The following is a 12,851-nucleotide window of genomic DNA, read 5'->3' as shown; positions in this document are numbered from 1 at the left end:
GTCTTTTAAAGTCTTAAGGTTGTTAAATTGATAACTAGGTGACTCTTGTTAGTCTGTGAATGATCAGCAACAAGACTAAAATTAGTCAATCACTAAAATCAGGGTTAATTATATGTTTTTCAGAATTGCAAACTGACTCATATTTTTAAGATTCTCCTCCTAATTGGAGGGGCTGGGATATCTATTTAACAGAAAAAGAGCCTAGGGTGGATGGGAGATGGGGAGGGGTTGAGTAGGAATCAAGCTAGTGACTAGTTTCCCAGGAACTATTGAGCCTTCCCACCCTCCGGCTATCCTTTTCTTCAATTTCTGCCCCAAGAGTCTGTGGTACCCCATAGCCTTTCTGCTCATGAGCCAATAAGAGCATGCATTCCACAAACATGGAAAAATCATAGAAGAGCACTAGTGGCCATATTTAAATTCAATTCTCACAAATAATTCTTGCAAGTAATTTTTTACTTATTCTAAAAGAAAATCTAGGTGTAAAAGAACTGACTGGATTGTTTGGTTACAGAGCTAGGAGATCATTTTATTCCTCACTCAGATGTGATCAAAACTGAGACAAGACAATGACAACTCTTGCTTTACAGGAACATATAAGGGTGGCCACAGTAGTGTGCCATCTGTCCATTGGAGACAGCTGGAGTTGGATGTGCTTGCAGATTCGATAGATTCAACCAAAGGGAAGGGAAGGAGAGGGAAGTGATTGCCACTACTGTGCTGGCCATAAAGAATGGCACTGAGAGATCAATTTAGAGGAGGAAAATTACTTGATCTCAAAGTTCCTGGTGCCACCCAGACATGCCATCTTGAGTGGTGGGAGTTTTAAAGCCCAAACGAGGGGAGGGCAAGATCCATCATTTCAAACTAGTTTGAAATACTGGCTAGTTTGAAATGTTCCCAGATGGTATATAGCACTGACTAACTCTATGCCCTTTAAATTTAAAAAAAAAAAAAAAAAGACTTCTTATTTTTCCCAGAGGATCCGAGATCTCTAATGTCTCCCTGCTAGATTTTTTTTCTCCTGTTCTGTTTTCCAGCATTTCAGTATATTTATTTATTTAGTGATTCTTATAATTCGCAAATGCCAAAATTAGTTCACTGTGGAGTATGCATTTACTTCTCTGATATCCTGAGTCAAAGGGGGCAGGATTCAGCTCTTTTTCCAGCCTGGGGTCGTTTGGAAGGAGATTAGCAGTTGCTAAGGCTCTTGTACTCCTTGTGGCTCCTTTTGGCTTGCTTTGAGTGCAGCTTCTAGCCATAAGCAATCAAGGGACGGGAACACCAGCACAGCATCTTGGATGCTGGTGAGGAGCTACCTACTCAGCACATGAAACTTTCTACTGATCTGGATTATTGCATGAATCATATTCATTTTGATTGCAGGTGCAGCCACATCAAGCAGAAGCTTTTATAGATGCTTTCGAGAACACATCAGTAATTAGAAAAGAAGGAATTTATTTCCAGGGCAAGAATTACACTTGTGTTCGAGCAGATAATTTTTCCATCTATGCTAAATATGTAAGTAATAAACCTGAATTTTCATGTAACTGGTTCACACCTACATGTCCTCTTTATTCAGGTTGTATAGCAGTGACCTCTGGAAACAGAAAAAGAGATCTTACAACAGGATAACATATAGAACCCCATCACTGTATGCTCTTTGTCCAGCAGTATATCCTAGGGGTGTGCATTCGGATTGACCGCATTAGTAAAACGCAACTCATATTTTTTTTTTACTTAAAAAATTGATTCGACATAAACGATCGGATTTCCCACATATCGAACATAGATATGTTCGATATGTGGGAAATCGTGATTGTTGAGCCAAAATAAAAATATAAACCCCCTCACCCTCCTTAATCCCCCCCCCCCGACTTACCACAACTCCCTGGTGATGGAGCGAGGAGTGAGGACGCCATTTCTGCAATCCTTGGCGAGAAGCATGTGACATCGGCGGCACGTTGAGTGACGCCGGCGTCACGTGATTCCCGGCTCGTTCGCGCCGGACGGCTCGTTCGGCCCAAAAAGAACTTTTGGCCAGCTTGGGGGGGCCTCCTGACCCCCCCAAGCTGGCCAAAAGTTCTTTTTGGGCCGAACGAGCCGTCCGGCGCGAACGAGCCGGGAATCACGTGGCGCCGCGTCACTCAGACGCGACGTCACGTGATTCCCGGCAAGTTCGCGCCGGACGGCTCGTTCGGCCCAAAAAGAACTTTTGGCCAGCTTGAGGGGGTCAGGAGGCCCCCCCAAGCTGGCCAAAAGTTCTTTTTGGGCCGAACGAGCCGTCCGGCGCGAACGAGCCGGGAATCACGTGATGCCGCGTCACTCGACGTGCCACCGACGTCACATGCTTCTCGCCAAGGATTGCAGAAATGACGTCCTCACTCCTCGCTCGATCACCAGGGAGTTGTGGTAAGTCTGGGGGGGGGATTAAGGAGGGTGAGGGGGTTTAAATTTTTTTTTTGCACATATGTACATATACCCAACTCATTGGATTTTTTTTATGTCCATATTGGCCGCAAGTGGGACCCCCTTTCGGACATAAAAAATATGAACATAAAATTTTGCTCTGCACATCCCTAGTATATCCAGGATGCTCACCCTCTGACTCGGGAAGAAAACTTTAGAACCACTCATGCATTACATTTTAGGTTAATAGAAACCAGTGGTTAAATTTGGCTCTTGTGACAAAGGAGAGTACCACCAAGAAACATGTATGTTGAGTGTGTAGTTTGTGCATATATGGACAGAGATTCAAGATTTCTTCCAGGACTTATTTGCCAGAGGTAAAATTGCAGTCACCATGTACTCCCACCCCCAATAATTTGATTTTCAGGGAGCAGCAGCAGGACGTAGTGAATGCATTTTTCCCTTGCAAATACACACCACCTATCCCACTCTGGTGCAGCCCTCTCACTCTTCCCCCCCCCCCCCCCCCCAACCACTCCCTCCTCTTCCCCATCATCCTACCCACGTACCGTTTTCTCACTCTTACCCCCCCCCCCCAAATCAGGTGCAGTCTTCTCTCTCTCCCTCCAGTCTCACTCCTCTGCCTCTTTAGCCCTTCCACTCTCCTCTATCCCTCCCCCCACTCTCCTTTCACCTTCCCTCCCCCCTTTTCCTCACTTCGCTCTCTCCCATCCCTCTAAATCTTCTCCTCTATTTCCCCACCCCTTCTTCAGCCCTGTCTCATCCCCATGGTCCTGCTGCTGCCTCCCATACCCTGATCGTAGCTGAAGACGCTGTCTCCTACTTCAGGGGCCTTCTCACTAAGCGAATAGATTTTCAAAATCGTGTATATGTGTGTGTGCAATTCGAATGGTATACATTTGTTCTTTTCCTCACTTGCTCCCTTATTTCCCACTGTTTTCTGTTTTTCCTATTGTCTTTCAGTTCTCTTTTATGGCTCCTCCCTCCCTTACCACTTGGTAATGATTATCACTTAGTAAAGTCTGGTAAAGATTTGTCAGTTTATGAGGTTGAGCCCTCATTTTTCCTGGTCATTCATCTGCATGTGTTAACATTTCAGAATTAGCAGTTGAACTCCAGGCCAGTAGCCGTGCTGTGTGCTTTTGTGCCGGAGACTCAGCTTCGGCTTCTTGGGCCAGGGATGCTAGAAGGCAGCATTCGTAGCCTCTGGGGAGAAAGATGTCCCGGCCAACTCCTGCTGGCTGGTTTATGGACACATACTTCCTGGGCTCTGAAGGCAACTGTGCTGTTTGCCTCTCAGGCAGAGACAGGCTTAGGAGGAGGAGGAATTAAAAGTGGGAGATATGAATGAAGGGCCATGGGGCCTGGACCTCAGAACTCCCCTTGTCATTAACAGCAACAAGCAGGGTTTAGGCCAATTCCAAGAAACAGGAAGAAGCTGCCTGGGATTTTAAATATGGTGGTGTTGGGATTTTAAGCAATTAATGTTTTGGATACATAATTAGATAAAGATTATATTTGAATGAGAAACTCTGGTGCAGCCCTCTCACTCTCCATCCCCCCCCCCCCCCAACCACTCCCTTCTGAAGAGGTATAATTAGTGCCATTGTTTTTTCCAGTTTTGCATCCTATGGAAAGGTTTGAAGACTAATTTATAATATTCATGTGCAAATGTTAATACTGCTAAAATATGAGTAATATTTCATTGATTTTATAAGCTTACATATGTAGAATCACATGATCCTTTGAGTCCTGTTGAATATAGCTGGCTATCTTAAGGGCCAGATTCATCACGGCATTTTCCCATAGAATGGGAGAAATGCCTTAGTGAATCAGGTCCTTAATTAGTCAGCCGGCTAACTGTAGGACAGCTATTTGGCCAAACAGAGTTAGCCAGCTAAGTAATCCGGCTAACTGAATATTGGAGTTAGCTGGTTAACTTAGCTGGCAAACTCAATTCTTCCGAGTTATGCCCCCAGAACACTTCTAACTTACCCCTAGATTAATCAAAATGCTATAATATCGCATGCATAACGCCCGCGGTAAGAGAAAGGGGCAGTAACATAGCGCTTCGCATAGGTAGTATCATGTGGTGCGATAAAGTTTTCGCACCCCATGAAATGCTGAGATTGAGAGAAACTATTTATAAGATCCTCATAGTAGTCAACTTTTTATATCTCTATAGGAGGGCCAGCTAATCGCTTGAGGTGAGGTGTTGGTTTACAGTTTAGGGGCCAGTTTTACATGCAGAGTTAGAAATACAAACTGCACAGTACACCTCGGTGAAGATTTGGAGTGAGGAAAGTCTCACAAAGATGATATTTCTACAATGTTCTCTTGCCCTAGATTGATGGTACCCTATTATAGAGTCATTTTGATGAATGACCCTATTTGCCAGCTAAATTCTAGCCGCCTAACTTATTAAGCGGCCCGAATTTAACTGGATTTGTGCCCAAATATTCATTTAGCTGGCTGATATCTGAGTTTAAATTATCAACAAACAGAGGACACTATATTCTTTAATGTACACAGATGTCCGGTATTGCTCATTAGGCTACACCATAGATTGGTGATAGCCTTATTGGTATAAATATCATTTTTTATTTTTATTTTTCTTTGTGTTATTTCATATTTTAATGCAATTTTTTAATGTCCTTTAATAATATCCCTCCACCGAAGGTGTTCTTTAAAAAGTGATACTGGTCTTAATCAAATAGCACTCTCTTGTACGATCACCATCTATCACCTTCCTTAATGTTATTTTGTACTTAACTATAACTATAACTCCATTTGATTGTATGCTACTTGCATATTTATTTATTTATTTATTTATTTTATTTAAACATTTTTATATACCGGCATTAGTTATGGACATCATACCGGTTTACAATAAATGAATTAAGCTTGGAAATTACATTTTAACAGGGAAAGCAAAACTGGGAGAGGGGTAACAAGAGGCAGCTGTGAAGAAAAAGACTAACAATACATGGGTCCTCAATATGAGAAAAGAGTAAACACCGAGTGGTCGTTCTTTGGAAGAAGGTATGAGGGCCTTTTATTCTGGGTAGGCTTGCTTGAACAACCACGTTTTTAATTTCTTTTTGAAGTTGTTCATACACGGTTCAAGGCGCAGGTCAGGCGGTAGTTTTTAAACCGTTATGATGGCTCTACCGAATAACGGTATATAAAACTCTACAAATAAATAATAAATAAATATATTTAATTAGAAGTTATCTTCTCTTAAGCAAGTCATTCATGATAGCGAAATTGGAGCCGTCAGCCCGACACTGTAGCAAATATGCTACAAATATAGCAAAAACCTCTCTTAGTCCCTGAGGAAGATGGGATGGTCGAAACACTGCCAGTGTCGGGCTGGCGGCTCTAATTTCGCTATCATGAATGGCTTGCATAAGAGAAGATAACTTCTAATTAAATATAGTTAAGTACAAAATAACATTAAGGAAGGCGATAGATGATGACTGTACAAGAGAGTGCTATTTGATTAAGACCAGTATCACTTGTTAAAGAACACCTTCGGTGGAGGGATATTATTAAAGGACATTAAAAAATTGCATTAAAATATGAAATAACACAAAGAAAAATTAAAAATAAAAAACTGTATTTATACCAATAAGGCTATCACCAATCTATGGTGTAGCCTAATGAGCAATACTGGACAACTGTGTACATTAAATAATATAGTGTCCTCTGTTTGTTGATAGTTTGATAATTTAAGAGAGGACATCTTTTGGGCTTTGTAATTTTTGGTTTAATATCTGAGTTAGCCGGCTAAATGCTTGTGAATATGGACCTCTTAAAGAATAAATGTATGTATTTTGTTTTTTTTATTTTATTAGTTTTCCAATTAATTACAAGTTCCCCATATACACTACAAGCCAGGATGAAGATATTTTGATATAGTCCACTGCTGCTGTTTAATGGGCCAGTTTTAAGGTTATTTACTCCTGCTAAATTAAGGGAAACTGTCATACAAATTTGATCATATTCATGTTTTCTGATTCCTTGCACCTTTTTACTGATTAGGAGTAAGTTGTCTACCTTTGAAGATAAATTAAGCATCTGCATGAAATAATCATTGGCACAGGGCATTATTCTGCAGGTTTTGAAACAAGCAATTTTATGGACATTTCAGATAGATGCTGCTATGCCTCCAGAACATTTGATCAATTACTGCCCTATATCCAATCTCTGTTCTCTAAGTAAGACCCTTGAGAATTGGGTTTTAAAACAACTAGATGATTTTCTAATGAACACTCTGTTCTGGAAACCAAACTGCTCTTTACTAAGAAGTATTATGGAACTGAATCATTACTCTTGTCTTTGTTAGATGAGATATATTGTAGTAATGAATAGAAAAAAATCAGGAATATTAATACAACTGGACATCACAACTGCCTTTGATATGGAACCTCATGTGGTGTTACTTCGAAGACAAGGATAGTGGTATGGGGGGGGGGGGATTGGGTGGTATTGTTTTTGGTCTTTTTCAGAAGTCAGGATGCAAAAGGTTTGTTGTGCAGGCACTTGATCTGATTGGTATTCTTGTAGGGTGGGGGTGCCACAGGAGTCTGTGCTGTCCATAGCTCTTTTTTAATATTTTTATGAGTCTCTGGGCATGTTATCTGTCCTAGGGGTCATTCATAAATTGTATATGGATTATGCATCATTTTTTATACCCAGTTTGACCCTGGGAAAAGTCCCAGTAAAACAGTTTAGGCCTAATTTACTGAAAATTGGGTGGGAAAAATCCCCTTAGATCATCCCATGAATATTAATGTCGACAAATTGATTGTTGGTATCAAGGAGGAATCTAGAAATCTATGGGTATTATTAGATTCTAGATTGTCAGTAAAGGCTCAGATATCTAGAGTAGCTAGGACTGCCTTTTATAAAATGCAAACTGTTATGTACTTGAAAAATGTATTGTCCATTGATGATTTTAAATCTGTGGTTCAAGATGCTGTTTTCCTCCTCTCCCAATCTCTCTAACAAAGCAGCCAAGTCCAAGCTATCAACAGACAGTTCCTCACCAGGTTGTTCTCTTTTCTGTTTCACCTTTCTTACACCAGGTGAATAATACATTTTATTCAAAAGGAGAATAGCATTTTTTGGAATCTTAAGGCCTTTAACCAAATATTTATGTATTGCCCTCAGCTTTCAGTCTCTAGCTTGAGTGATTAGATAGTCAGTTAAACCTTTTCCTAGCTTCAGATACCATATAAGTTCTTGAATACCAAAAATGTATATCAGAATGATAAAACAGTAACAGTTCAACACTCACTGTGAATGGCAAGACAAAGAATAGCTGTACAGACAGCAGTACTTTGTTCAGCTGTTACGAATCTCTGGATGCCCAACAATCAGAAGGAGATGAACTACAACTGTAATTGAAGCTGTAGAAACTAATGAATAGAGGTGAATAAGAAAAGTGGAATAGGAAAGTAGGAACAAGTGAACAGTTATGCTTCTTAGGAGCTTGTAGAGAAGGATTCAGGATGAGCTATTAGCTTGCCAAGAGCCTTTTTGCAACTGAAAGTCCTTCTAGGCAGTAAACAGTCCCAGCTTGCCTCGAGGCAAGGACCAATAAGAAGAGGAGGGAGACATAGAGAGAAGGGAGACAGAGAGAGAGAAAAACAGGAATAGATCCAATAGGAATTTCTGAAACATTCAAACAATAACCAATCAGGAAAAAGAGCTGTACACCCAGAAGACTCTAAGCTACACAATATCATAAGATGACACAGGATGACAATATAATAAGCACATAATATACACTGTGGAGACAGAAAACCTTTTAAACAAATCTAGTGGGGAAATTCCTGGATTTGCCCTAACAAATTGGACTTCTGAGTTTCTTAGTTTGTGAGGTAAATACCCCCAGCGAGGAAATAGCTTAATGAAGGGAAGTTAGTGCAGACCAAATAGCCTCTAAGACTCCAGTCTCAGGCTTGACCTGGGGAAGCACAGAGGAACTACATTCCTGGGAGAAGTAAGGGAAGGTTCCAATCCATTTACCCCCACCGATGGCGTTTCCTCCTGACTGCTCAACCTTGGCATTTACAATCCAATTCCTACTCCAGTCAGGTCTGCATGTCCCTGCAGGTCCCATGGTGCTTCAAACTCCCACCCACTGCAATACTCAACAGCTGTTGATGCCAAAAAATTCAGCCCCCTGGGTCTTTCTGTGCCTCCATCCACCATGAGTTGCACAGAAGCAGATGGGGAGGTTAATCATAGATCCTGACTGAGAGAGACATCAGTCTCAGGGCTAGAAACTGAAGCCTCTAGTTCACATGCTCCACTGAAACCTGAAGAAAGAGTAGGCATCAATTAGCAACCAGAAGGTAGGTTCGGAGTCATGGGGAACACTCCTCTGATTTTCCCCTTCACTTCTTCACCATTTAATTAAAACATTTGGCAAGGTTAATAGGCGAAATATAAACAGGTTATTAGAGCCTAGTTTCAGCATGGCCCCTTCATGCAGCCATCTTGAATCCCTCGCTATTTCATGTTTGTAAAGTGAATTAGAAAAAAAAAGCACACTGTAAAATTATAGGTTTATTAGCCCAGCATCTTCCAGGACTCTCTTAACCCTCCATAGCTGAGACAGTAACATGCAACAAGCTCTGTACCTCGAGGATCACGCATCACATCTAACCACCCCCTGCTCCGACCGGGCTGCCACTTTTGTTTGATGAGCTGGAGGAGTAAACAGAGAGCAGCATAATGCACAAGGGTACAATGAATGCTGATGCTTTTTTTAGCTTGGCCCAGTCCCCAATAAGAGAATGGATGGTGGCGGTGTTCTTTTCTTTGCTGGTGATGCTGGAGCTCTACATGTCTCTGCCGACATCCTCATCAAAGGCCTGAGCAATCTTCTTCTTATGATATGCAGAGGCCTACAAATGATATTGTGCCTTTGCTGATGATATCAATAAGGACACACACAGCTACAGCATTATGAGGCTGGTGAATATATGACTGTTATTTTTAAAAATTGACAAACTGGATAAAGTGGTTTTGCAGGCCAACGTTTACTCATCCCTGGAGCAGAGGGAGGGAGAGGATGGGAAGAGGAACTGAATCAAGAAAAAGATAAGTCAGAGTAGAAGGAGGAAGGAAAGAGAAGGGAAGATGGAATGAGAGGAAGAGAAAAGAAATAAGATGGAGAGAGGTGCAAAAGAGGTAAGATGGAAGGAAGAGATGAAGGAAAAGGATAGAGAGGGAGAAGAAGACAAAACAGACAGAGAAGAAAGGAATAGGATGTTTCATATGAACTTTTGAGACCATATGGAACTTTTTTTGAGATATCAGATTGAGACATTGGTTGAGAAGAAAGGACTCACTGAGCTTGGAAACTCATAAGTATCATCTGGATAATACTTACGTTGGTCCAGTAAAAGGTGCAAAACCTGAAAAGGATCCAGATGTTTTTCTTGGATGAGTATTGCTGCAAGAATATGGCCCTGCTGGGATGTGATCAGACACAGAAAGAAATCATATGTGATCTTTCAAAATAAGTGCATTAGGGAAAGGTTTTTCTACATAACCTTAGTTACTTAGTCCTGCCGCATGCTGGTCATTGAGAGATGAAATGAAGTTGAGATTCATTGTAAGGATAATGACAAAAATGGTTTTATTTTAATTCACTGACACAAAGATCAAAGTAATAAAAAAATGTGTGCTAAAGTTTAGTATACATTTTCTTTACTTACTTGCTGAAAAACAAATTTACTCCTGATGCAGTAGGCAAATGATGCACAAATGCACTAGGAGTTTTAAAAAGCACGCTAACACAAAAATGTGTGCATAAAAATATGCTCTCAGCTGCATTATATGATCAGCATGCATAAAACATGATTCTTGTACATAAAAGATGCACTGGACAAACATAAAGTAATCTCAGCTTTTAGTGGAAGGTTGGAGATGTAGTTAGATATATGTGGGGGTTGGGATAATGGGTGAGTTGGGAGTAGTTGGATGGGGTTTAATTTGTAGGAAGTAGATTAGTGGATGGGTGGGATATTGCTAAGTGTGTGTGTGGGTAGGTTAGATTGAGTAGGAAATTGGTGGGGAGGGTAGGTAGTTGGGTGGGGGATATTAGTGGGAAGGTGGATGTGGGTAGTTAGGTGGGGCAGAGGGTCTCTGGCTCGGGGTGTCCTGAACTTGAGGACCCCAGTGCTTAGCTCACTCTTTTTTCAACTTGGCCTCCTCTGGATCAGAGAGAGAATAAAAGTTAACTCACATTTCTGGGGCTAGTATTTGTCTATGGTGCTATGCCAACGTGGTCCCAGACCTGGGATTCCAGGTACAAGACTCCCATATACAGGAACTCCAGGTCCAGGACCATTGAGGCACAACACCATAGACTAAAACTAGCCACCAGAAATATCTGTTAACTTTACTTCACCTCAATTTCTAGTGTTAAAATACCATAAACCAAACTTTCAGGAATTTAACACTCCTCCCTACATTGGCGAGTAATAGCCAATACTTTTATTAGCATGGGATTTACATGAATGTGTGCACAATTTTTGTGTGCTACAATTCTTATTACATTGCAAATACAGTTATGCACACAAACATAAGAGTGCGCTCAGCCTAGCACACCTTCTGAGATCAGCCCCATAGTGAACAATGTGCTGTCACTGCCCATTAGTAGCAAAGTTCCCCTTATTTTATAAACTTTCCTTAATAGCATTACAGATAGAAACTAATGCATATTCTATGATTTGTAAAGGGAAATCAGAATAGAAGAAAACAAAAAAAGACATTAGACTATTGATCTTCATGCTTTGTCATGCAGATAAGATCTTTTATGATAAAACATGCAATCAAGGGTCAAGTGGGTGTTGTAAAAACACAAATATTAATTGCACATTTCTTTCTGCTCTGTAGTTTCTAGACTTGTGAAAATGGAAATTACTGTAAAGAGAATATGAGATCTGATTCTTAAAAATATGTGGTGGTGATGAGCAGAAAATGAAAAGGATGCTACAGTTTTGTTTTTTTCTTTTAGCTGTCACTTATATATTCGGTTCAAATTGCTACTTCTTCTCCTAGGTCCATAGGCTATCTTGTGTGATCATTCCTGCTGTGGTTAGCCAGTGGGCAGTTTCATGCCAGGGTACCTCATAGATTCCCACATTTGATCTCTTGCCAGCCCTACATTCAGAATACTGTTAGCCCCCAGCTGGCCTGAGAGGCTGAAAACACAGTCTGAAATCAATCCTTGGGCATGGATTTAGGGTGAGACGATGTGCAAGCAATAGGCCAACTGTGTAACCCCCCTCCCCCCCCCCCCCCCAAAAACAAAACAAACACAATTTCTACAGCTTGTGGCCACTGATAAATCGGAAACTGATTGTCTTCCAATCTGTAACTGTTTCTTTGTCTAGATGAACCAGGGATTGATATTGGTAAAAACAATGGAATATCTCCTGCTTGCTACTTACAGTGAAGGCATGTATCCGAGTGTTTGTGTGGAAGCTGTGGAGAAATTAGGTAAGAAACCAATATTGTCTGCAGCTGAACTTGACAAAGTAGTTATAATAATATGAGTACATTTTGAAGGGGTTTCCGAGTGGAAAATAGCATATACGTATGTAAGCAGCATGTATTTGCGTAAATGCTATTATCCCAGGACAAGCAGGATGCTAGTTCTCACATATGGGTGACATCATTGATGGAGCCCTGGTACGGAAAACTTTCTGTCAAAGTTTCTAGAAACTTTTGACTGGCCCTGTGAGGCCACTGAGCATGCCCAGCATGCCATGATATTCTCTGCCACAAGAGTCTCTCTTCAGTCTTCGTTTTTCCGCGCTGCTGTAAGCATCGCGGAGCAAGGAGCCTTGTGAGTTTTCTCACAGTGTTTGCTGACTGAAAGTCACTATTTTCTCATTCTTTTTCTCCCACAAGGGATCTCTCTCAGATTTCCACCGGCTGGTGAGTAATCATAGTCTCGTTTTTACTCCCTGAGTAAAAACTTTTCTCATAATTTTTTCCCTCATTTCATCGACGGCTGTCGATAGAAAATGGCTACCGGATTTAAAAAATGTCCTGTCTGTAATCGGACAATGTCCATTACAGACCCACACTCGAGTGTGTCCTTTGTTTGGGGGACAAACATGATGCCTCAACCTGCCCTAAATGTGCAGAGATGACTCCCAAAGGAAGAAAACTTCGCCAAGAGAAGATGGAACATCTTTTTCACTTACAGCTTCTTCCTTCTCCCTCAACATCAACAAAATCGTCTCCGGCTGGAGTTTCAAAAAGAATAATATTGGAAAAAAGTCATCAGGAGGGGTCCGGAGATCATCCATCACCATCGACGGCATCGACAAGGTCAGTAATCGAACACCGGCCGAAAAACCGTCACAGACATCGGCATACATCGACTC

The 12,851-nt window shown here is 41.2% G+C and overlaps 1 protein-coding gene across 6 annotated transcripts in view; it reads left to right on the top strand.

The window, feature by feature from the left end:
* The window catches only part of PFN4 (profilin family member 4), a 118,689-nt gene that overhangs the window by 86,263 nt on the left and 19,575 nt on the right, over positions 1-12,851 (top strand). For all 6 annotated transcript variants that reach the window (XM_029596033.1, XM_029596034.1, XM_029596031.1 and 3 more), the window contains 2 exons: positions 1,387-1,521; positions 11,850-11,955. In XM_029596033.1, coding sequence (XP_029451893.1) covers positions 1,387-1,521; positions 11,850-11,955 — 241 coding nt within the window. The remainder of the gene's footprint in view (positions 1-1,386; positions 1,522-11,849; positions 11,956-12,851) is intronic.

Source organism: Rhinatrema bivittatum, chromosome 3 (genome assembly GCF_901001135.1).
Source record: "Rhinatrema bivittatum chromosome 3, aRhiBiv1.1, whole genome shotgun sequence".
NCBI lineage: Eukaryota > Metazoa > Chordata > Amphibia > Gymnophiona > Rhinatrematidae > Rhinatrema > Rhinatrema bivittatum.
This window is presented reverse-complemented; position numbering and strand designations above follow the sequence as displayed.